At 40.1% G+C, this 25,876-nt stretch overlaps 1 protein-coding gene across 22 annotated transcripts in view; it reads left to right on the top strand.

Moving 5' to 3' along the window:
* Nucleotides 1–25,876, top strand: part of SVIL (supervillin) — a 141,332-nt gene that overhangs the window by 24,741 nt on the left and 90,715 nt on the right. For 17 of the 22 annotated variants that reach the window (XM_065831872.2, XM_065831873.2, XM_065831877.2 and 14 more), the window contains exon 1: nt 8,895–8,992. In XM_065831872.2, the coding sequence (XP_065687944.1) occupies nt 8,929–8,992 (64 nt within the window). In that variant the 5' untranslated portion in view covers nt 8,895–8,928. Of the gene's footprint in view, nt 1–4,372; nt 4,462–8,894; nt 8,993–11,679; nt 12,221–25,876 lie in introns of those variants that run through there. The other 5 variants (XM_071805274.1, XM_065831883.2, XM_071805276.1 and 2 more) reach the window with 2 other exon arrangements.

The following is a 25,876-nucleotide window of genomic DNA, read 5'->3' on the forward strand; positions in this document are numbered from 1 at the left end:
GTATCAATAACAGCACTTTAATGTGGTAAACATGAATATACACACTTAATTGTTCCAGTGTGCACCTCAGATGTTCATCCTGTGTTGCAATAACATAACTTTTAGGTTCAGATACATTTCTATATGCCATGCTATTTATAGGAGTCATCCTTAATTCATGCACTGTATAAACTTAAGAATGGTGTGGTGGGAGAATTGCATATGCACCTGTTGTTCTTAGTGTAGTGCTCAGCTTCCTGGGCCCCGAGCTGATACCTTTCAGGTGAATGGCTTCACTTTGCGGTGCTGAGGGAGGCATAGTCAGACATGATTCTCCTGATACTTGTAGAGATTGTCTCTTCAGCAGGTCTTCAGTTCTTCAGAAAAGTAATTTCTTTAAACGTCTGGAATGTGCAAAAGCAGAATTTTTCTGAAAAAATTATTGGGCAGGGGGACCAGAACAGACAGTCAAACTACGACAGTGTTATGTGAGGTCAAATGTGAGAGAAACCCACTGAGGGAGAGTCCTGCCTGGAGCAGATCACATCACAAACAGCGACTTAAATAAGATGGTGGAATGGGAAAAAAATAACAGCAGGGTGGATTTGAGATCTTTACTGTATTTTCTAAGAGAACTGACTACAAACGAAAGTGCCAGTATCCTGTTACTCTTATGTAGGTTCTCTCGAAAAGCCCGGAAAACAAGAAAAATTGGAACATGGGATATTAAGAATTTACAGTCTAGCACGAATATAGAGGGTAAGTGCAGGCTGAATTTTGCTGTTCTTAAGTGATTTTCTGAGTGTTCAAGAGAGACCTGGACCAGTGAAAGTCTTTGTGGCCTTTCTTTTGTTGGAGTGGAAGAGGGAGGGGACACTGTAAGAGCATAACCAGCAGTCCCAAAATGTCCTTTGCTTTTGGCTGCTGCCCAGTATGTTCTGTTACACGCTTCTGGAGCATCAAGAAGGATGACACCTCAGTTGAGATAGTGTGAAGGAGGTGTTAGACTCTGGTGTAATTGAACTCTCTGTGAGGATTCCTGGTTTCACAGGGAAGTTGTTGCACTCCTCTACCTCTTTCCCAGGTTTTTCCAGGCTGCATTTTTTTAAATTTTCTTTTAAAATTAAAGATGGACCAAGGCTTTGCAGAATGGGGACTTATCAAAACATCTTTAAGTTTTGTGGTGTCAGGCTTCATTGAGTTGGGTTTGAAGAACCTGAGAAGAGGATGGCTTTTCAGAACTCATGTGACGTAAGTCAGTAAGCAATAAATAAAACATCCTAAAATTTTCTTTTTTTTCTCTCCTTTTGACATTAGAGGGATGAAACCTTCAGTTGTTTCAGTGAAACTCTTTAAAGTCTGTTCTGCACTTAAGAGCTCCAGATCTGTGAGGTTTATCTTAAAGAAGAGAAGCTGTTGTAGCTGTCCTGTGGCGAGCCTAATGAATAACCTGATGGGTCACTGCAGATTCTTGCAGAGCAACTGTATTTCTGTCTGCTGTGCACATAGTGACAGGCTTTCCTGATTTACCTTTCAGGTGTTAAATTAGTCCAAATATTGATGTTATCTTCAGAAGAATATTTCTCTAGAAAAACTGGGAGTTTGATTATTCTCCTGGATCAAAAATGATGGACATTTGTGGCTAAGCAGAAGCAATTACCCACTAGCCCCTTTTTCTGGTTCATAATATCAAGTATCCAAATAATATGTTGATGTCTATCTTTTCCTTCATGATGTACTGACTGATTCCAGGATTCCTCTATGGTGTAATAAACCGGAGTCCATCAAAAAGGGAAAAACATTATTTGGAGTGTCTCTTCCTGCTTTTGTTCTAAACTCTCAAAATATGGGAGTTATCAGATATATGGTTCAAGTGCTTGCCGAACGCTTCTCAGTTGAACTGGAGAGAGAGTGGAAAAATTGCAGCCAAGGTCAATCTTTAAAAGGCTGGATTTCAATGGCCAGCTCTCACATTTTGATTTCAGTCTCAAATGTTCCCTGGTAGGTTCTCTCTGTTTCTTAGTACTTGTGTTTGTCTCATTGTGTGTTCTTGCCAAAACTTCTTGTAAGACTTTTGACACTAACAAGGGTGTGTAGAATATAGTGACACAGGCAAATATATTAAAAAAACAACCAAACAACCAACAACAACAACAAACCTGCAAAAACCAAAACCAAACAAAAACCCACATCAAAACCAAACCAAACAAACCCCCAACTCTGTCAATATAGTTCAGCTTACACCAGATATTCAAGATTCCTTAAAAATGACAGACTTTGACAGGCTTCAAAGCTTCAAGCCTTCAAAACTGCAGCACTGTGGTCTTTTCTCTCTTGTTCCAACACACAGATGTAGCATTTTCCAAATCAGAAGAAATAATGAAATATGCTAGTGAAATAGTGGCAGTGCACACCAGATTAACTGTATGCTGTGCATTATAAATGTCAGCTCTTCACTGCAGCTATAGCCGAATTTCAAATCCTTGGCTTTTCTGTCTTCTAAAAATGTTAATATGTAAAAAGGAAGAAGGTAGGAATAGTAGAAGTATTCAGGCAACCCTAAGGCATAGCAGCAAGAAGGAATTCGGTAACTGTGGCTATGATTGTGGAAGAAATATAATAGTTTATCTTTCTTTCAACTACCGCTTGCTGACCACCTTTTTTCCTCAGCTTTCCTACCAGGCTGAAGCGAATCCCCACTCATTTATCCTGCAGGAATGACCATTTGGGGTGAATGGAAGTTGGAAATGGCAAAACAATAGCATGTGTTTTACCATATTTTGGGAACTTTAGGCAAGTTTCCTGCCTGAAATACAAAGATAAATGTGGGTAGACCATAAAAACTGGGTTAGTTAAAATGTATGGACAGGTGCATAACGTTATGGACTTACCTGCCTTATCTGTTCCCATGGACTCTAAGATAGTCTATGTTTGGAGGTTTGTTTGTCTTCTAAAATCAATTTTTTTCCCAACTTGGGCAAAATTCCCATCTTGTCTGTCCTTCTGTTTTTTCAATGAATTATTTTTGTTTTGACCTCTTCTCTAGATGCTGTTATTAGTGTCTGACATGTTCAGCAGCTGCAGTGGAAGTAGAGCAGTGACCTGACAGGTCTTAACAGTTGTTGCTCTGGTCACTTTGGATATCATGACTTCATTTTGTGCGTCTTAGTAGCTTGAAAAAGAAGTCTAATAAAGCAGCAGTGAAAGTGAAAGCAGTATATTTTGCACTTAAAAATATACATAGGTGTGCTGCACCTCATCCTACAAGAGGAAAAATGTTGTTTTAGCTACCAGCTGATTTGCAGGAGGGAGAGAATAATCTGTTCAACATGACAGGCTGTTTCAGGGAGTTCAGGTCTGCATTGCAAAACAGCTAGTTTGAAACAACCTAATTTGGATACTGCATCAACATGAATCTCCACATGAGCTAAATCACCCTGTGGGAAAGCAGTTAGTATTACAGGCAGAGCCAGAGATGTTTTGTATTTGCTAAAGAAAAACATAAAAGCAGTTGTGGTTCAAGGTATGGGAATCAAAAATGACGCCACATGGCAGGTGTTGCCCACAGAGCTGGAGTTGCTTGGTAAGTCAAGTGCTCTTCACCACAAGAGGTCTCAGGTCTGTCTGCTGATTGCTGTGGTTCTAGGAAGAGAGCTGGCTCCTTCCAGTTGCATCCACTGATGTTTAAAATTAAAGATCTTGAGGGTAATAGTCTTTTAGTAGATGCTGCTGTTTTGGTGTTGTCTTCTGTGCTGCTTGACCTTATTGAAAACTGAATTACAGACAAATATCTGTGAAGTGGTTAAGTAAAATATGAGTATGAATATGAGGAAAAACTACTTTGAGAGTGACAGAGCACTGGAGCAGGCTGCCCAGAGAGGTTGTGGAGTCTCCTTCTGTGGAGACATTCAAGACCCGCCTGAACACATTCCTGTGTGATCTGCTCTGGTGAACCTGCCTTAGCAGGTGGGTTGGTCTAGGTGATCTTCAGAAGTTCCTTCCAACCTCAACCATTCTGTGATTCTTTGAAAAACTCAGCATTTCTGGAGATGTTGGTAGTTCAAGAATGTGTCTCATGTAAAAGGCTCAGACTGTGGTAACTGAAGCGTTAAGTTCCTCAGGGTTCCTAGCAAACTTGCAAGACCTCTACTTCTCTGTGAGTATAGATACGGTGCATCAATAGCTGGACTTTGAAAAGTGCTGTTGCTTGCGGTGATGATCTTATTATACGTGAATGGACAAGGTAGCAATACACTCCAAACTGCTTCATTCCCTGTAGTCAGTCAGGTTATCCCCATTGTGTAACTGCCTGAGAGTTGTGAAGTTCATTTCGTACCCTGGGATGTGCATTTGCGGTTCTAACCCATATGTTTTTTGTGTTTACTTCTTGTAGGAGGAGGACTGCCTTTTGGATTGTGAGCCACTTGGACGTGGTGATGCAGATCTACCTAGGGGGTCAGGCCAGCATGGTTGGGATTTAAGGTGAGCCTGTGCTGAAAAATGGATGCAGATGTGAGCCAAGAACTATGGGTCATTTTATTTTTTTTTTTTTTTTTTCTTTCCTGGAATCAAACATTTAAAGAAAAATTTATGTGTGCCTCCTAGTATGTATGTAGCATTAATAGCTCTTGGAGAATTGTGTAATTTTTGTGAGTGGAGAGATGTGATTTCTTGGACATGATCAGGAAGATATCACTGGTTTTTATCAGCAAAATGATATATAGATGTTCTATCTTTTTGTTTACTAAAAGAGAACTGATGTCGAATTCTGGCCATACTGCCTGGAAAGAACTGCCATCTTACTGTTTCTCTTACCACATGCAGCCTATGCTTTTTCTCAGGGGTATGGTAGGCACAGTTTTAGTTGTTACTCAAAAATTCTATGATAACTGTTTTCCTTGCAACTCGCCATGGCTTCTGAAGGCTGAAGAAACACAGTCTAAAGAGTGAAAGTTTGAATAAAAGCTTATTTAAAGTCTTCTTTAAAAAGGGGGTGGGGGAGGGTGGGCACTGGGGACAGTGCTTACCGTGCTCAAGAGCTTGAAAAGTTAGAAGGGTTTGCAGTAGAAAAGCGAAACCTGACCTCAATTCCTGAAGATTTGGGCTTGGAGCATGGTCATAGAAAAAAATGTATTGAGTCTCAACAATTCTGATTTTAAGCATTTTTATAAAGTTTCCTCCAAAACTGTTTAGGGCAAGCACATTCACATCACAGTTATTAGCTGTATACTTCCTGTGCAGTGAATAATTCAATGAGGGTGAGGAGAAGTAGCCAGTTCTTGCAAGACTAAAGCATGTACTGAAAATTATGTGAACAGCCCTGTGAATTTAGGTTTTAAAGGGAAATACGTGCTTAAATAACTTCTTCCAGCAAAGAATCAAGTACGTCAAGCCTCCAGAGAATTTCTTGCTGAAGTTGCTTCTTAGTATATACCATCGTAAAATGGTTTTAACCTTCAGAAAATGATGCTGTCAGACTATGTGAATGGCTATTCTGGCTGTGTTTTTTAAAAGATCAACAACTAACATCCATGTGGGTTATCTCAGTAGACAGTTTAAACAACGAAATGTTGTTAACAGTATGCAATTTCCAGATCTAATGTGGTTAAGATATGACAAGACATAGCTTGAGAAGTTCTGATAACTAAACCACAGGCTACTTGGATATATAATCTTCAGATGACCATGGTTAAGTTTTTCCACAGCATCTTGCAATACTATTTACTGTTCCCATAAGTGGCTTAAAATAAATATTCAGTAAGCAATTACATGAGCTCCAGATAATCAGACTGTAAAATGATGGAAGAACATTGGTGATCTCTGGAGGTCATGATCTAGAGTTCTACTTTGTTGCTGGAGCTGTATCTGGATAAGACTGTCCAGTTGACATCAGAGGCTGGGAAATGTGCAGGGCATGGTCAGCTGAGTCACACTCTCTTTTCATACCATTCCAATAGATACAGTTTATGAACATATGTATATATAAATTTACGTTTTGTTGGCTTAGTTAGCAGCATAACATTTATCGTGTACTACCTGTATTGTTGTAACTTCCACAAAAGGCAGCAAGGCCAAGGCTTCATTTGCAAGTTCATGTGCTGTGTGCCTGGACGCTCGCTTTAGCAGCACTGCTTATATATGAAGAAGCATGCAGTGTTCCTTCTAATACTGGTTTATTTTTAGTTACAGAAATTTCAGCCAACTCTTGCTGTCTAACGTAGCTTGCAAAACAGTGATTTGTTTCATTTCTGCCATCTAGGATAGAATTGAAACACTAGGGATGCCCAGTTTTTATAAATTCCCTGTCAGTGCAGCAGTGTCCTTCAGGTTAACGTCACATGTTGAACACCTGTGCTATATGGTCTCTAACCTCCCTGGAAACTTCATTCTCTCCCTTCTGAGGATAAAGGCAAAAAAAACATTTATTTCCTATTTATTTTCTCAGATATCAATAAGACTGTTCCCCCTACTATGGTTTCAATTCAACTACTTTCCTGAATTCTTTGTACTCTGTTTCTTGCACTGTGTTAAAAAATAATGCCATGAAGTACCTCTCAATCTCTTGCTGACCCAGAATATTTTTTTTCTGTTTTGAGAACAGTTTTCTTGAACTTTTGCACTTTACTGCTGCACAAGAGTAGTACTAGGCTTCTTGCAAAAGCCACGCTTAACAGGGAATGTCATGCTATTGAAAGTGGTTTGTTCTTATACAATGGATCACAATGCTTTTGTTAAAACACATGTGTCTGGTGGAGTACCTGCTGTGCCTGGTGTTCTCTGGCAATACTACTGATGCTCAGTTTGCCTGAGGATGGAAATGTTAGTGTTGGATTAGCCTGGTATCTTGTGCAGAGGGTCGAGATCCTCAGTTGTGCTCAGAAGTGTGCCAGCTCTTCACCTTCTACCTTGCTGGTAAGGACTGGTCTTTGCTATTTTCTCTATACAGTTCCTCTCAAGCTTTGGGATTGCCCTACTTGAAGGCATACTCCAAGCTTTCGTGTTTGTTGTCATGGATTTTTTTTTTATTGTTTGTTTGTTTAGAGCATTGGGAGTTTTTAGTAAAGCTGTTACCAGGTGAGAAAGGGTGGGATTGGGACAGTGCAAAAGCGTCTTCCTTACTGCTGCATCTCTCTTCAAATAAGTAATTATTGGTAAGAAAGGATGCTATGCCTGATGTCACTCCCAGAAGTTTAACATGCCTGCCTGCACGTGACCTGGGCTGTTGCCACGTGTCTTTAGCTGTTTATTATGGTCAACAAAACAGCATCCTGACTATGTGAGTGTGGTAAACTTTGCATAAAACCACCAATCCATTCAGGCTGCCATCCTTTCTGACACTGTACTTCATTTTATAGTAAGGCTTTTTGAGGAGCAGCATGTCCACCTGCGTCATTTCTTCCTTATTTCCATTCAGTGAAAGATTTCAGATTTGTTTCTAGGATCTGAATTACTCATCCCTGTTTCAAAAGCTTTTATTGCAATGTCCTACTGAAGATGTCAGAAATGTTCATCTTGAGCAATATTTTGTTTCCCCCAAACTGCAGTGACTCAAGAGTATTGGTGTGAAGCCATTGCAGAGCAAGAGAAGGTCAAGAAATCTGAGAAGTGATGACTCAATTGTACTGCTTTTGCTAATTTCTTTGAATTAGTGACTCTACAAACCTTGCTGTTGGAGACTTGCAACTGATACCTTTCTAAAAACAGAGGGAGGGAGGAGAGGGAGTACTCTGTTTATTTCGACAGCCACAAGCAACACTTCCAAAATACACTTGTGGTTGTATTGCAGAGTTATGAATCTTAGGTTATCTAGTGGTGACTAACATGGTGAGACAGTAGCCTAATACGTCCGTGCTTTATTTAGAAAAGGTAGTTCTTATCGGAGACCAGGAATACCAGTGTTTCATTCACTGTGTTTGCTGAATCCCTGAGTACAGATACCAAGTCTGTTGGCAGTTCAGAAGATACTGTTCTGAAGATACAGAAGCTCACCTTTTGGGGTCTGACTGCAAGTTCTTAAGGATTTTGCAGTACAGAAAGAAAGAAATTCCTTTCCCCTTCCACCTTATTTTTTTCCAAATGCACTTTTTAAGCTGTCCAATGGTTCAATCAAAGTTAATGAAGGGTTGTGATATCTCTTGATCAGATAGATTTTTTCACTTACATGGTGGTGAATTTTTAATGCTGTGTAATCTCACTGGAGTAGTGGTTCACAAATAGATTGTAACAGCTTTCCAAATTCTTCAAGCAGAGCCTACATTATACTAGTTGTTACATTTAGAAAATCCTACACCTTAAGAAAAAATACTTTTTCCTCACTGCAGAGTCTAACTTGTAGAGTCTGGGTGTGTGACTTCATTAAGACAGCAATCTTTTATTGTTTTGCCTATTTAAAAATAAAATGGAAGAGCACACCCTGGCAAACTGGGAGATCTTCAGTTTTGAGGTATATACAGTTTGCATTGAAGATAAGCTGGGTTGGAGGGGGCATGGGCTTTGACACTAAACATGTGGCTTTATTCCCACGGACAGACAGTGCAGCCGAACTGGGGGCTGCTGAAACCTGTGGGACTGTCCCCCCTGACCTGCCACCTTCTCATCAGTTCAGAGCCCAGGGAGTTGTTTGACCCTGTGGTGGTAACACCAACTGTAATATGTGTGTGATAGTGAAAGAATGAATGGTTTGTTATCCCAGAAATATGAAAAGGGTTTGTGTTGTATTTTTTTTTTTGATTGTTTGTTTTAAGATAAATAAAAAGTGCTCTGTGGGTCATTTTATGCTCTCACAGAAACGTGAATATGCTAAATGAGCTGGTTTGCTAGCTGAGCCAATGGGGACGGCCAGGCACAGGCAACACTTTTATCCCACGAGAGGGAGGAGGGGTGAATGAGCTGGGAGATATAAGCTGAAACAAAGCCATGCTATCCTTCTGAGTCATTCGCACACACTGGATGGGTAAGGCTTCCTGCTTCCTGGGACACAGAAGTGGGGTCATGATTCTAACAATGGATGCTGGTAAGTCACTTTTTATTAAATTCGTCTGTCTTTTTTCCTGGGAAATCTCTCCTTCTCATCCCCAGCTGAAAAGAGGATATCTGTACACTGGGAAGCTGAATTCTTAAGTAAATGCATGCTTAATCCAGACCTCTCAAGCTGTGCGCACTTTACTGTGTGTTACACTGGTGTTATTGCTCGACTGTCACTCAGTGAAGCACTTATCCTCTCTTGCAATGCAAGACCTTGGTATCGAAAGCGTGTCCATTAATTTGTACTTCTGTCTTCATTGGGACAGAACTTGTGGTCTGAGAAGTGCGTGGTGTCTCACTCTCTTTGATAATAAGAGGTCATAGTCTCTGGGAGACACACGCTAGAATCTTATGCTTGCTGTGAAGAGTTAGTAGGGAACCAGTGTATTGGCTGTGGTTTCCTCTACTCTCTGTTTACAGAAATCTTGTATTGGGGAGGAAGAGAGGAAAGCTGCTGCATTTCCGTGGTAGTCAGTTCGGCTTTGTGTGTTTATAGCCAGGGAAGTCTAGTAGTCTATGTGAAAAGAGCACACATAAGATTAAAAAAAAAAAATATTAGGCACAAAAGTGGAATCTTTAGCATAGTTCAGTGTGTGATAGGGAGAATGAATGTAGAGTGGTTTCTATAAAAGAAACAAGCGATCCCAGTCCCACTTCTTGAGAGGGGGTGTGTTTCCATGTCATAACTCACATCCTTCAAATTCCTCTGTAATAAAAGACCTTGGATTTTAAATGGTTATGGATAAGGCATAAAGCACCAGTGGTAGTGCTCTGGCAGCATGCTCCCAGCTGTTCTCTCTCTTACCAGTTGCAAGCATGCCCGCTGCATTTTTAAGAGCTCTGTTGAACTTTTGTCAGCAGTTGGTTCGGCCTCTTCTTTTCACTGCAGTGCAGAAGCATAACATGACAAGTTCTACAAGCCATGTTCAAAGTGATAAACTGATTCGGGCAGATCTTGATGGTCTGTTTTATCTACTTGTCACATGCTCAGATTATTCCATGCTAATGAAAAGCTCACTGTCCCCTCTGCATCCAAATTGATTCAGTTAGGCATTTGCTAGGGCCTAAAGGGAAAACTCTCTGTGCCTTCTTCCAGCTCTTTGACTTTTTTGAGACTTGCAGAAGGTGACCCAGCTGGGTTCTTCATGTACAATTTAGAGGAGACAGCAAACCACTTCATTTAACCCACCCACACTGAATTGAAGTTGCTTTGTCATCATCTGTGTAGGCAAGATTGAAACCAGTGATTGTTTTTGTGTTCAATGTAAGTTACGTGCTTTGCAAATCAGTTAAAATTCAGGCCCTCTGAGATGATAAAATTTAATGCAAGATCATAGAGTATAGTGGCATATGACTGACAATTTTTCATGACATGGAGGATGATGATTTTTTGTATTTTGACCCATTCATTAGAGTTGTTTCTAGAGGATCTGAACTTCAGGCCCTTCTGAAGGCAGCTTGGATACCCAGAGTTAGCAGTCCCCTTTTTTTCCCCTGTTTGTACAAGGGCCGATGCCTAGACTGTAGATGTCATGCCTAGCATTATACGAGGGTGCCCTGGTAATGTTAAGCATTTAAGTGCTCATGGGAGATAAAGATCCAGGCTTTGCCCACAAGACACTTCTTCCCCTTTGAAGTACCAGAGTTCCTGTACTGCATTGGAGTAATTTATCTCTTTGTTTTGGAAAGACATTGGAGATGTTAACAATATATAGTTTAAAAAAAAATCCCTCTTTTATTTGCATATATTTATGTACTTGGATTGTGTGGTTTCTTTGCATTCTGAGGTGAACCACAAAGATAATGCTGCTTACCTGTGCTTCACTGGATTCAAACCTGTATCTTTTTCCAGTACATTGTCATTGCACTGGTTCCTCAGGAATTGCTGTGCTCTAGTAGCACTACTGGTAATTTTCAGAGTTATGTTGACTTGTATGGTTAGTAAACATACGTTTTGGAAGCTTCCTTACAAATGCTTAAATCATAGTTCTCAGCTTCTTTGTGGGAAAATGGTTCTGCCAGCCTGAAAGGAAACATTGTAGTACAAGGATTTATAACAGTGAGTTCTAGTACTTCTCAAGTTTATGTAAGTTACAGAAAAAAATATACAAGGAATACAGTGCCTTATGCCTTAATCTGGGACACAGATAGTGCTCCATGAACTATTTGTGTCCCAGATTAAGGCATAAGGCATTTTGCACACCTTTTAAAGCTGAGTTTGCTGTTCTTGGAACTGTTCACTTATTTCAAGTTGTGTGTTTGAATTGCAAGTCAGGGCTGATAATTTTTTTTTCTATGAGCATCAAATTCTTTTAGCTGTTCTTTTTTAACAGAAGAAAACCTCTGTTCCTGAAGATAATTGTGAGAATACTTATCCACTTGTTTCAGTTTTTATTAAATGCATCTTGTTCTGCTGCATTTGTCTTGCAGTTTTTAATTTCCCGCAGGAGCAGGACTAAAAAAGTTTTGGATGGTGGGGAATAAAAGGAAAGCTGCGAGATTGAGTTGACAGTATAATTGGATTTGAAGCAGCTACAGGCTGGGACTGTTGCAACAGCTGATTTGATCCTTCTGAGTTTCAAGAGCTATTTATGGTAGATTAGCTGTATCAAAGCTCTACTGTTCCAACCATAAAAGGTTGGTCCTATGTGAAGTTGCCACACTGCATTTGGCTGTCGTCTGAGGTTGGAGAGCCTATAGCTTTTTATGTGGAGAAATCCAGTGATGGATAGAAACACTAAAGGCAGATCAAGGAATAACATTGAGGACTTCAGATGGCGGCGAACTCTTAAAAGGAGACTTTCACTGATACATTTTTTGCTCTAACGTTTGGAATCAGCACTTGGATATAGCTTCTGCATATTTACTGCATTTAGTGAATGCATGCTTTTAGGAAAACGCTGTTCTAAATTTATCTGACTTATCTGAATCATCTTGACGGCACATGTCCTTGCCAGCCTTGCATGTTGATGTTTGGCAACTTTAGTGAAGTTTGTTTTGTGTTTTCTTAGGGAGTGAGTGTTAGGTCCTTTGGAAAAGAATCTTAGCTGAAGTGAGAAACTTTTCTGAAACAAGAATTATGAAATTCCTGACTAAAGAGAGCTCCAGGCATTAACTGTAACTATTTTGAGAAGACTTTGACCCCTTCTGCTGCATCCGTACCTTCTTTTCTCCCTTGTGTAAAGGCAGACAAGTGGATTTTTTACAGGATTCTGAAGTAAGTAGCACCTCACTCGGAGAGTTTGCACGCAGTCACTCGGGCCAGTTGTTTGGGAATATTTGCAGCTTTGTCAGGTTGAAATGTGAGTGGGTATATTCCAGCCTGTGCATGCCAGTCATTCAGCCTTCCTTAAGGCATTTTGTGTTTTTCTTCTGGTGGTTTTGCTTAGAGGATGAGTTCATTCTACCATGAATGGAAAGTCCTGTCGCTGGTTGGTTTGTGTGTGAGGTGTCTCTCCTTTTTCAATTTTAATATATTACCCTTAGCTGTAGTACTACTAGCAGCTATAAGAACACTTCTTTAAAATGAACATTTTTCAGTAGAAATTTTTTCTTGTGTTTAAGAAGTTCTATAAACACGTGTGAATACTGTTGCATTAGGTAAGTCTGTTGTATTTTGAGACTAGGAACATTCTGAAGAAAGCTTCCTGCAGCTTTCCATTCTCTTATTTTTAACATTACTAGGACACCACAGGTGTTACTGGCACTGCTTTACTTTCCTCTCCTGCAGCAGTATCAGCTGTTAAAAGGGGAGAGCATAAGGGGCAGAAGGGGTGGGAAGAGGAGGTTCTCTGCTTTGAGGATGTTCGAGGAGTTGTATTTTAATCTCCAAAAACAGAAGAAATGTGGCCTTGCCAAGGAAATAATTTTTCTGGTTTTCAGTTTCCCTTTCAGGAGCTAGCAATTTAAGGCCATCTTCCATTTTATTTGGATTACAAGTCTCTATTTCTCTGTCAAATGGATCTAGAATTTTTATTCTGTCTTACATAAACCTGTGTTTTAGCCTAGGGAATACCAGAAGACAGAACATGCCTGGAGAGTTACTGTTTAAAAACTGCTTTATCAGTTCAAGGATAAGAATATTTTATTGGAATAAAAATCCCCCATATGTTTAATCTTTCTCACACAGACCTTGTTAGATATACATTTAAATACTCACCTCTATGTACATACTTTATAGAAGATTGAATACTTCTACTTGCGGAGGCAGTGAGGCTTAGTAAGAAACTGTCCAATCAATATCCTTCAGACAGCCTGGTAATTTTTGTCCTGGATTAACAGATGTGCACTTCAGTTTGATACCTGACTTGAAAACCTTTTTACATTGCTTCCAGTAGAATTAGTATTTTTAGTAGGCATCCTTTTTTATATGATCTGACTTTTTTCCTTTGTTACTTGCATTTTAAAAAGCAAGTTGATATAAATTGCTCCACCATTTTAGAATTACTCTGTTTTGCTCCTGTAAACCTGTTTATGTCAATGCTTTAAAAGCCTTAAAACAGATCACGAAGACATCAGTTTTGGAAGTTAGGTAGACCAGAGTCTGCACAAGAGCAGGAAGACACTGTTAGAGCTTCTAACTTGCATTTCAGGCTCAAATGTGCTAAGGGTGTAATGCAGGAAACATTTTGATTGATGAGAGGTAACAATATCAGTTCCTCTTTGTGCAACAGATGCTGAAACTTGTTGGACCAGGGAAACTTTCTTCCCTGCTATCTCTGGGGAGTTAGTCAATTTAAGTGTTAATTCTACCTCTTCCAATGTTGTTTTGTTGTGATTGCACTGCTGAATTACATTATTGACAAACATTTCCAGTGGGAAGGAAGATTTCAGATTTCTAGGAGGACTATAGCTTTGTACTTGGCATTTCTTCACTAAATTCCTTGTATTTGATAGTCTGCCTGGCATAAAGGCAATGGGGACAGGCAAGCACTTTTAATCTAGCTGTGCCATTTTTACTTTCTTTACAGAGAAGAGAGGTGACACTGTATCTGTACGCAAAGCTCCCCAAAGCTATCTAGTTGAGAAAACATGAAATGGTAGTACACATTTCTTCTTCACAGCAAGTCAAGGTAGAATCGGAGATGGTGGACTTGAGCCATTTGTGACCAAGGAATTTCCAGACAGATCAGAGGAGTATTTTGCCAATTTTCTGTGTGGAAATATGGTTTGTGCATTGTCCTGCACACATTATAACACATTATGAGCCAGGGTTTCTCTCTTGTTTAGATTTATGTTGATGAAGTGGTTTGAAAGCTTTGTATAGTGCTAGTATATTAGTTTATGCAAAACATTCTTAATAATGTGTAGAGTTTGTAGGTTTGTTTTTGTTTGTGGGGTTTTGTTTTGTTTGTTTTGCTTTGTATTTTATTTAATGCAACATTGTCATTTTCCTTGCTTAGAACACACATTGGCTCTTGTCTATAAAGTGTAGACACACAGTGTGAATTTTGGGTTGTGCTGTGCGGGGATGTGAGTTGGACTCAATGATCCTTATGTGTCCCTTCCAACTCAGGACATTCTATGATTCTGTGATTCGAAACCTTTCATATAATGAACGTAGGTGAAAACTGCACAAGCTTATTTAGTTTAAATTGCCATTGTTTGAATTCATATTTGTTCCCTAATGTGTTAGTTGTTGTGCATGGCAATTTCACTACAATTTTAGAGAGGCAAAAGCTCTAGGATAGCTTGTAGTAACTGGGTGACTGAGATTATTCACTTTGCAGAGGCATGGCAATTTGCAGTGTCTGTTCTTGCTGAATGCATAGGCTCCTGTTTCTCCATGGAAAAGCCTCCATTTGACATAATGGAGAGGAATAGTGAGCTCTCAAAGGAAGCACTGTGCACAGTAGTCTCACATTATTAGTTCACTGGTTTCGCTGCTTTCCCAACTAGGCACTTCAGAGTTAACAGACATATTGGAAGGTCGTGATTTTTAATGAGCAAAACATGTCCTAGTTGGAATCTGCCTTAAGCAGATAAGAATGCATTGGGTAACTGGTGATAAAAATGTTTCTGATGTCACTTACTCACATGGTGGTGTGTTGAAGGGAGTCTTTCAGTAGAGAGGGTACAGCAATTATGCATTAAGTCCTTGCTGATTTATTTGGATTTAGTTGATGGGAAGGTGTCTCTTTGCCCTAACGATGCCAGTTTTCAGAGTTTAAAAAAGATAATCTGTGAAGTAAGGTTTCAAAGACTCGGATTAAAATTATTGAGTTTTCCCAGCATGTGTCTCTTCAGGTATACACAAAAGCATCGTGATGAACTTTGACACGAAGCATCACATGTCATAATAACTAAGGCCAGATACATTTCTAAAACAACTTAAGGCTCCATCAGGCTGTTAGGCAGGAACTGTGTGATTTCCCCACAGAACTGAGCTGTTTGACACCGAAAGCTGCCATGCTGTTACTAGTGGTCTGGTACAAAGGAACTGCATCCAGGTGTTAGCTGAGAGATTGCATGGCAAAGTACTGTGAGAAGTTAATAATACTTCCTTGGAGTTAATGACTACCAAATGTGCTCCTCATGGCTTATACCTGTAAACTCTCAGCAGTCAGCAGACCTACATGATTTCATTCTTGCTCCATCACATAGACACTAAGATAAATCCCTAAAATAAAACAAAGCTAACACTGTCTCCTAATAGCTCACTGTGGAAGGAGGGAGGAGTGTAGATTAGTGTTTAAAAACAGTTGCATCAGATGATCTAGGGAATATGCAAGTCGTATGTGTTTCACATGTGACTTTTTCAATCTTACCCTTTCTGACTAGAATCCCAGTTAAGCCTCAGAGACTGCTAGAATAACTCTTTAACTCTTAGAAAATAAGTGCCCCAACTGTTTATATTACAGTCAAAAATGGACAGTATTTCAATGTCATTTTCCATTAAGTGCCAGCTGGCCCCAAACCCAAGGTGAGATCCTACCAGAAGCAATGTTCTGGGCAGCTGTTGGCCCTCCAGCGGTGATTTGGGCTGGTGATGCTAACCCTGTAGCCACAAATCAGGGCTGGGAGTTGGGAGACCTGGGTTCAATTGGCTTTGATGTCAGTACTTGTAACACCTGCCTGCCTTCAGTTTCCAATTAAAAAAAAATGCCTGATTTTTAACACAGGCAGCTGGAGCTGAACAACCAAGGCAGTTGTTGGCAGCAGCGTTGGATTTCACTTTTTCTTCTTCATTGTCAAGACAAGTAGCTATTTTTTTGCACTAAGCAGAGCTAACCTTGAATGATATATTTGAAAGAAATAGACTCCAAGATTCCATGTTGGTGGTTCTAAAAAACATGATAAACTCTTGAAGTTAAGGGAAATTAAGCTTACTGCATGCCTTTAAAACCCTAACCAAGAGCTAGTTTATACTAAAACTACTTCAAACAAAAATCATATGCCAACTACCTGAGTTGCACTCAGTGAAATACGTGTGAATTGCACAAGCTGACTTTGAAAACATAGCTCAACCTCCGTCCTTTCATTCTGATTGGATAGTAAGGGTCGTCTTTGCAAGCAAGGAATCTTTACTTTCATAGCTGGAGGATGTGTTTCAGAATGGGCAACTTAATTTTATAACCGTAAAATGAACTCATGTCTTTAAAGACCACATTATAGTTACAGGTTTAAATACTGAATTCTCAGGTTGAGGTTTCTCATGTTTTCTTACTTCCATTTCTTCTTAAATTATTATTGGGGAAACATTAGTAGAAAAGCAGGGAAACATTACTAGAAAAAACCTATACCTTATAAAATAGCACAGAATACATTTTGGTTATAGAGCTCTACATACTAAAATATTCTGATTATCAGTACACAGATACATGAAGGTATGGTACAAATTTAATTTTTGCAGGTTTTATATTTTTTGTATTGTCAAAATGCATTTGTCAGTTTATATCTGCAAATACTGAAGTTACACGTGTTTTATCAATTGTCTTGTTAGTATTTGGAGTGGGGTGAATCCAGCCACTCAGACATTTAGAACTGAACTGAGCAATTAACACCAAAATGTTTCTACACCTTTGCAAAAAATAAAGAATTTTGCACTTTCAGTCAACCTTAACCAACTGTACTGAGAATGAACAGAACTGTTAGAAGGTTTTTTTTGTGGTCAGTTCTGCTTATATAGTGATCACTTAGAATTGTGCTTCATCTGGTTGCAGTCATTTTGTACCTGAAACACTAGTGAATCAGAACACCTCTAGAAGAAATGTATTCTGTTTGCAAAAATTGTTCGTATTTGGTGTGTGGACAACTTTGATATTTTTTTCCTAGTTGAAATTTCTAGAAAGGGTAAGGGTCTTTTGTCTTATTCAGAGCAAGAAAGACTAACTGAACTAAGCACATATACTGACACAGGTCAGGTCATTTAATTTTATTAAATGCCATGTAAGTCTACCCTTGACATCTCCTGAAGATTTTGGAGGAGTATGGATAAGGCAGTCTTAAGGGTACATATGTACAGGTACATGTGTCTGTAAAGGGTAGATAGACTTATGTGAACATATTGCCACTTCTAGCAGATGCAAGTCATGCAGTGAAGAGCCAAGCAGGCTAACAGTGCTGGTGCTGGAACTGGCGTGTAGGAATCTGCACCAAGTCTTCATCTAGCTACTGATTGCCATGAGTATTTGAGGAGTGACCTGTCCAGCTAGACATCTCACAGAGATGGAAATGGGATATTTAAGCTGTAGAAAACTTGGTTTGGTTAGTCTCTTTGAAAGAGTAGCAAAGAATTGGTTGTCTTGAAGTACCTCAGAACAGATTTGATGATCATCTGCTGACATGTAGCATGTTGTGCCAGATAAGAGAGTGTTCAGCTCAGAGGAACTCTGGTAACTCAGAGAGCTGCAAAGCTAAAAAAGCTCCCGTACATGCAAATGATTGGCGTTTATCTTCTGACCAGAGACTGGAAGCCTTTGCTGATCAGTCATCATATGAACTCACAATCCGTTATGTGTAAGGATTCTGTTTAGGTGGGCACATGGAAAATGATCCATCCTGGCACTTACTCAGAGCCATAAAGGCTTAGATTTTCCAGTGTTAAGCTGTTCCTGGCTATTTGGATTATGTATATTTTGCTGGCTGTAAGGATTTGTAATGGTTGAGTCAAAGGAGAAAACATAGCATCAATACACTTCACCCCAACATTTTGTACTATGACCAAGTAATGTGTGTCAGATGTATTAATTAGGACAATTTATAGGAATTGCTGATTGCAGAAAAAACCATAAGATCATTGATAAGACTTTGTGTTCTTCATAGCTGCCCTGCTTTAAGCAAGGGAGGTCAAGAGCAGCCTTGCCTGTAGACTGGTATTTAGGGCTGTCTTGAAGCTGGTTCAGGTTTTAGGCTGTGGTGAGTTTCAAACTGAGGTCTCCTCATGTCTTTTAGAAATACGTAGGCACTTCAGGCACCATTTGGTGAGGCCAGCCACATTCTTTCCTACTGCTGTCAGGAATGATGGTTTTGTCTACCTACGTTAGACACGCACACCTACTGGATCATGTTCCTACAAATGTTTAAGGCTAGTGTTACCAAATATGTTCTTCTGACTACTTTAGGCAGCTGATGGTTTGGATTGGCAGATCGGAATAGTGGAAGTGGCAACCTTGCTTTAAAGTACCAGTTTAGGAAAACCTCCCACTTGCATCCCTATTCTCAGTTTGCTCCTGAACCACTCTCTCTATGTACATCAGTTGGCTGCATGGCTGCATAGATCAGGGAACTGCTCTGTCTGAGAATTTTTCCCCCTTCCTCTCTAGTCCCATGGTTCCCCAGTCCTGCTCACCATGGCCATGCCAGTGCAGGTGCTGATTCAGTGGGGGTGGGAGAAGTCAGGGTTAGAAAAGAGCTGCTCAATGTGGGAGTGAGAATGAAGGGCAGGTGAGTAGAGAACACTGTTGGCTCTGGTTAGATGGCAGAAGGGACAAAAAATGTGGGCCCTATGAGCTGTAATGTACGTCAGTGCTTTGCATCCACATCGGGTGGAATGTCAGCATCTAAATGTTTGTGACTCGAGGTCTGTCATACTGTGTTCACAATAGTCTGAGTCTGCTTGATTTAAAGGCTTAAACAGACCATGGTAAGGCAGGTAGGACAATGTGCTGTGCACTTGTGCTGATATTCTAATGCCAAAGAGAACTTATCTCTTATTTTAGGACACCATATTGATTTTTGGACCAAGTCTACTGCTGTTTCTTCTAAGCCAGTGTTGAAATCACCCGGTTATCTAATTGTCTTTGTGCCATGCTACTGAGAGAGCATCACGGGGACTTAAGTCTGAACAGTCTTCTGCTTAAAATTAGCTAGTTCTGCACCTTTCATATGAAATTTAAGTAAACTTTTGTATTACAAAGGCTTATAAGATGCCTGTGCTGGAATGTTTGAACTTAAGTAAAAATAGGTTTAAATAAAGCCAGGGTGTAATTTTGAAGTGCAGCTACCAAAGACTTATGTTTGATATCACACAAACTTTGCCACTTGATTGAAGCCAGCCCAGAAGTAGCTAGTTTCTAGGGAAACCATGAACAGATGTGAATTTCTGAATTAAACTGAGGGCCAGTAATTGAGTAGACTTTTATGAGTGATTCGCTATTGTCTCTGATGGTGCGAGACTGAATGCAGACAATGAAATGTCATGACAACACAACTCGGTGGAAGTTAATTGTCAGGAAAAATAGTGACTCCATACACACCCCTCTCCACAAACACTTACGATGAATCAAGAACTAGTACGCTTAGTTGCCCTGGCTTGTCTTCCTGGTGTTGCAGGTAGCCTTCTGCAGCAGGCCAGTTGCTGCCTATGCAAGATTTTGGAGAGACAGAGAGGAGAGGAAGCAGGAGTTGAGAGAGATCAAGGATTAGGGACTGGTCTTTGAGATGGAAACCTAGAGCTGGTTTCAAGGACAGCCAAGGGAAGTACTTCGAGAAGAGGAGCTCTCTTGTGCTTTTGTTTTTACTGTCTTGATTGGATAAATGGGCTAGTTTAAACAGGATCTTCAGGTCACTTCTGTGCTGGGAACAGACAGGGTTGAAATGCTGGGATAACAGTCTAAGATTTAATCTGAGTATTTCATCATGGGATTACACTCTAGGAGGTATAAATGACTCATTCTCAATGTGACTTCACTTACATATCGTGTACCCTGACAATGCTTTTGCTCAGTACCTTGGAATATTTTACTCCTTGTTCATTTGACTCAGTGGCTGTGGAACACAACCTACTGTTTCACTTTGGAGTCTTACAAACGGTTTGATTTGAAATGAACTGTGGATGAATTAACATTTCTAAATTGTTTCTGTCTTGTGACATGTGACAATCAGTTGAATTGCCAAGTAGTTTTCTGGTGTTTGTGTTGCTTCCACAAACCTGGATTTTTGTGTTGAACGCTATTTTCCTATTAGCAGAGGAGCAAAACTCAAGCGTGGCCCTTGCATATTCTAAGACCAGTGTGCTGAAACCTGAGCATGAAAGCCGATGGAGCTGAGATGTGCCCTTCTGCCTGCAAAGGGATGTTTTATTGCAGCTCCCACTGGGCAGACATCTGTGAATCTTCCTGACACTGAGGAGTAATTTTGTCAGTTCACTGGGGTTAAGTGTATTCAGTAGAGTACAGTAAAAAAATGTAGTTGGTGCTACTGTTCCCAGGCCATCAAGCTGTACTTTCAGTGGGTGGTCTAGCAAAGCAGACAAGCTCTAAACATTTAGAGGTCTTTACATAATTCGGGACCTTGACCCTGGCCAACATGGCTGTATATATCCTATTGAGAGTATCAGGTGCCAAAAAAGATTGGGCATTCAGCTTTACCCAGCCTATCATGTTTTTCCTTGTAGCTAAAAGTCCTTCCTACAACCACTTGCCAAGTGTTGTAGCTGTTTAGCTTTAGGTGTTGACAGCTATCCAAACCTGGTTTTGTTGCAGGCTAGAGATTTAGCTTGTAAATCACTAAAAATATATGAATAATTTGGGAGAGCTGAGGTGTGGGGAGCAGAGAGGAGGGAACAGAGTTTTGTGGGGCAGACCTCGGGTTGGGTGTTGTGTGGGGTTTTGTGTGTGTGGTTTGTTTTTTTGTTTTTTCCCCTCCTTTTGGAGCTCTTAAAGCAAAAATCGAGCTTTTACCTCAGGGGTTCTTGAAGTAAATTATTTATTATTTTAACATGCTGTTGTTGTTTAAAAAATAATAACAACAAAGCCATTCTGCTTCTAAAGGAGATCTCTTGTAAGTGAAAGGTCCCCCTCCCCCACAAAGGATCTGTCCCTCTTAGGGCAAACAGGCAGCTTGTGACTTTGACAATAGGTCTTTGTGTTCTGAAGACATAGCATAAATTATTCCCTCCCCAAAGAAGGCTGAGAAAGAAAAAAACAAGCCCAAATAGCCTGGTTTCTCCACAGGAGCAAACCAGGAAGACTGTAATTTAACCACAGTGATGCTGTGCCTGCTGTACCCTGACCAGTGTCAAGAACTGCCAGTAGTACAAAAGCTTTTCATCAGGTTTTGGTAAGCATTTACAATTCTGTTCCCAAACACTCTCTCCAGCCAAAGCTGTGGCCTGGGATCTAGAGGAATCATCAAGGGGAAAATTGCAGGTGAAGATGTTCTGTAAAGCCGTTTTATTTATGGTACTTCAGACTTTCTGGACTGGCCAATAGATCATTGTATCAGTCCTAACTTTAGCCTTTCACTTTTTAAAACAGGATCATGATTCCATCCTTCAGGACTTCTGACCTTTCTTCTTCACTGTCTGAGTTGCTCGTCTCTTATTTCCCCTCCCTTTCCCTTTGAGAATTGCACCCTTTTTTGTTACCGAAGTCATTCTTTATTTGTATTTCTTTCCTCTCTTTTCCCTGATAACTGTGAGTAGTCTACAGGTTCCTTTTGGAGGCACCCTTAAATACTGCATTTGCCAAATGGTAATGCTGGAAATGATTCTTCCAAATTGAGAGGTTTTCATCGCTTTGTAAATACTTGGAGCAGAAACAAAACCCAGAAACTTTGAATGCTCCTTTATGACAGATCAAACCTCTTGCCATGTTTGTTCTGAAGTGGTTAGTGGTGAGGGCAAAATCACATAAGTGCATAAACTGTTCTAAGGGAAGGTTTGATGCCTTCAGAATGACCTATTTAAATTCATTTTGTTAGTAGTTCAATTTCATTAGTAGTTCTGAGCTTTTTTGAGCTGTGTCTCTGCTGGCAAAGGAGAAGCATAGTCAAGGAACAGATGAGAGAAATGACAAATACTATTTGGCTTTCTAGTTTTGCTTTCCAGTTAGCATGAATATTAGGAAGCTTCTAAATAACTGTCTAAAAATAAACATCTGGCTTAATACATTTAATGTACCCTTAAATTTCACATGCCTTGCAAACTGTGTTCTTAAGATTTGTTGCCTGATGCAAGTTCAAAAGGGTTTCCGATTTACCTGCACTATGAACTTTCATTGAGCTCTCTTTTCAGAAGTGGAGATGCTTTACACCTGGGGCTGGTTGGGTCACAGGTCTGTGAAATACAGTAACGTCCAAGCCAGTGGTTTGAAACTGCAGCACCGTCACAGTTCTGAATAAAATAAACACCTCTCAAACAAGTTATATGTTCTGGTACAGAAGAACTGTTTATGCCTCTTGGTAATGGAATAATGTGTCACAAACTTTATTTAGCTGTTGCAGTGTGCCAGTTTCATCGGACTTGTGGCACTTGCTGAAGCAAGTTGACTGTGTGAAATAGTTGTCTGTACACATCTCATAAACCCTTTGTGGTTTGGGCGACTGTTCTCTTACAGAGGAGCAGCCTTTGAAGGGCTGGCTGTCACATGCTTGGCTTTTAATTCTAGTGGCATGTAGGAGGAGAGGAACAGGAGGAGGTAAGGGAGAAAGAGGTTTTATAGGCTAGAACCGATGAGGCCTGTGAAGAAGCATCACGTCCAGCGGAGGGATTAATAGGCATCCTTAGCAGTAGCACTCAGATGTCTGCTGTGTCCATTAATCTCTATGAAACAACATAGATGGCTGCACCAACTGCAGGCTTGATGAGCTTCCTGACAGCATAAAATTGGCTTGTAATAAATATGCCAGGGAAGCAGCAGGAATAATCGAACCTGTTTGGGAACTGACACACCGTTGGGTTTTCATAAATCCCTGGAAGTATAATGCTGGTAAATTAATATTCATAAACCAGGCTATTAAAATTTTAAGAGAACCTTGAGGGGGTGATGATGTCAGACTCCAGAGTTAATTATAGAGATGGTAAAATTCTTGGCTAACTAGGCTGAACATGCTTTCACAGTCATTTTTACACAACACAACAATCAGAGGGAGACACAGTGTTGGATGTAGTTTCTGAATCTCTTGATACATTCCCTGAACTGCAAGTCTTGGAGTGTACAGAAGACGAAGTATTTACATCCAGCTACTGCATAAAGAAATCAGCCTCGGGTAGTTGAGATACTGATTATTTCTCTTGTGCTTTTTTTTGTTACTGAGTTGGTCACAGTTTCTGGCTTGCTTGCTGTAAAGTGCCCTGCTGGGCTGGGAAGTGTGTGGTGGCTCTCTTGAAAATTGCCAGTTGTTAAATGCAATCTGTAATGTTCACTAACTTAAAGTTACTGCAGTAACTTCACTTACTGAAGGTAGCAATTAGTTTTAAGGATTGTTGCTTTATTTTAAGAGACTCTGTTCCTCTCAAAAGAGTTATGAAAAATATCTGATTTCTGTTTTGTAGGATTAGTGGTGTTTTATAATGCTGTCAGAATTGCTGAGCGGTTGAAGAGAGTTACAGAGGTCACAGTTCTAGTCCCACTTGACAGAAATTAATTGAAAAATCTCTAACTCTTGGTAGCAGTCACTGTACTCTTATTTTTCCTATTGCATTTTTTGCAACAGTATTGATTGAAACTTTAGAAGAAATGACAAAGCAAATCCCTCATGTGTCCTTGTCACTTAAGGTTCCTGGTACAATGGGAAAAAGCACTGAAGGGGATTGTAGCTGCCCTGGAATCAGGGTAGTTAAAGTCCTGAATTTTAGTATCTTACTGAAAACAATGTTACTGTTCCTCTTCAATTAATACATACTTCTTTCATTCTGAAATACAGTGAAAAGGAAGAATATGTTACTGTGTTTCTTGAATCAAAGTCAGTAAAACAGGGCCCTCTTAACAGCACAACCTGTAGGAGGAAAAGGAACAAAATAGTATTTGGAATTCTTTTTAGATGTGGTGTGAAGTTTAAATCTAAACCAGACTAGTAATTTGTTTTGATCAAGCAACTCTAACAGCTGATTACCCCCTTTATTTTGCCAGACTAAGGAAAAGTAAACACTATAAACATAGCTAAAGCAGTTCTTAAATCCCAACAAATAGCATGGAAAGAGGATTCAGAAAATAATTCCAACTTGTTTTGAAATTGAAATCTTTCCTCTTAAGAGGCAACTCTTCAGCAGTCAGTAAGTCTAATAGAGGTGCTATTTGGCCATAAAAATGTGAAAATTCTTACATTTTGAAATTACTTTATCAGAAATAATGTTTTCAAGAGCTCACACCACTTGGGGGAGTGCAACAGGAAATCGCTGATGTCTACTGAGACATGCTGCAGTTTTGAGAGAAGGAAAATCCCCTATTAACCCCAGCTTTCAGCAGCCCTTGTTGTAGGGTGACTGCCTTTGGGTGTGAAACATGGGCTGCCTTTTTGACAGAGGCCTTTGGAATCCTCTGAGAGGAAAACTTATTTATCACTTACCTAATCTTGCAGTTTGCATGATTAAGTTAGCATGTATCCTTTTGCACTGACTGCTTGAGTCCTGTATAAAGGGACAGAAACTCTTACACGCACACTCATCTTCCTGCTTTAAGCTTACCAAAGATGCTTTAACTGTGCGTCCTCTCTACGTGAGATCAGGCAGGAAAAATAAAACTATACATTTGGAAAGCCAAGTTCAAGACTGTTCTGGATGAGAGCCTTTTAAATGCCACTTGCAGGCAGGCAAAGTTGTGTTGATCGCATCCCTGCAGGAGACAACAAGGCTACTTGCCATGGAGAAGGAACTGAACAAATGCCAAACAACCATCACAAATCTATCCTCTGGGAAGAAAAGCCTTGTTTGGTTGAAGTCCAGGCTTTTCCTTAACAAATTAAGTTTTTTAGTACGTATCCCCCTTCCTTTCTTCCCATAATTGCCTTGTTATGTTGCCATTGTACTTAGTTTTCGTGTTTGTATTGTTCAGACTTTTTAGATGGAGAATTGGCATCTTCATGCAGATGCAGACCATGTCTGGTTCATGATATTCTTTGGGTACTCTCCTAAGGTGCCCAGAATCCACACGCCTAATGACTGATACCATCAAATCAACTGTCCACCAGAGGATGGATGCAAATGGTTTCCGTCTTTGTGGCCAGGTGTTTCTGTGAACATTGTGGTCTAAAAAGGCTGGAAGTGAGAGGCTGGTGTGGTGGTGATGGTCCACCCAGCTCCACTGCTGGGCATCTGCAGTGCCGTGGACATTTTTTTCCATTTCAGGAATGGAACTTGATCAGCTCTTTTTTTCCAAAAGAAAAAAGAAGAGTTACTGAAGATATGGTAGCGTTCCTAGCTGGGAGCATTTCTTGGTGTGGGAGAAAGCAAGGTGGAGAAATGAAAAGCAAACAGATCCTGATGTTGCACTTGAGATCAAGTTATAATTTAAGATTCCTGGGGTCTCCTACTCTCACTTGGTCTCCTCTGCTGCTAATGTTCCAGAGACTCCTGGAAGACAGGAGTATCAGGAAGATGGCTGGCTTCAAGTTTTAGTTCTGTTTATTTTTGTCAAAGTGGGCTGGTCATCGGCTGTGTAAATATAGTCTGTAGAGTGAAGGGGGATGTGATCTCAAGGAACCATCTTGCAGG

Source organism: Patagioenas fasciata, chromosome 2, assembly GCF_037038585.1.
Source record: "Patagioenas fasciata isolate bPatFas1 chromosome 2, bPatFas1.hap1, whole genome shotgun sequence".
Classification (NCBI taxonomy): domain Eukaryota; kingdom Metazoa; phylum Chordata; class Aves; order Columbiformes; family Columbidae; genus Patagioenas; species Patagioenas fasciata.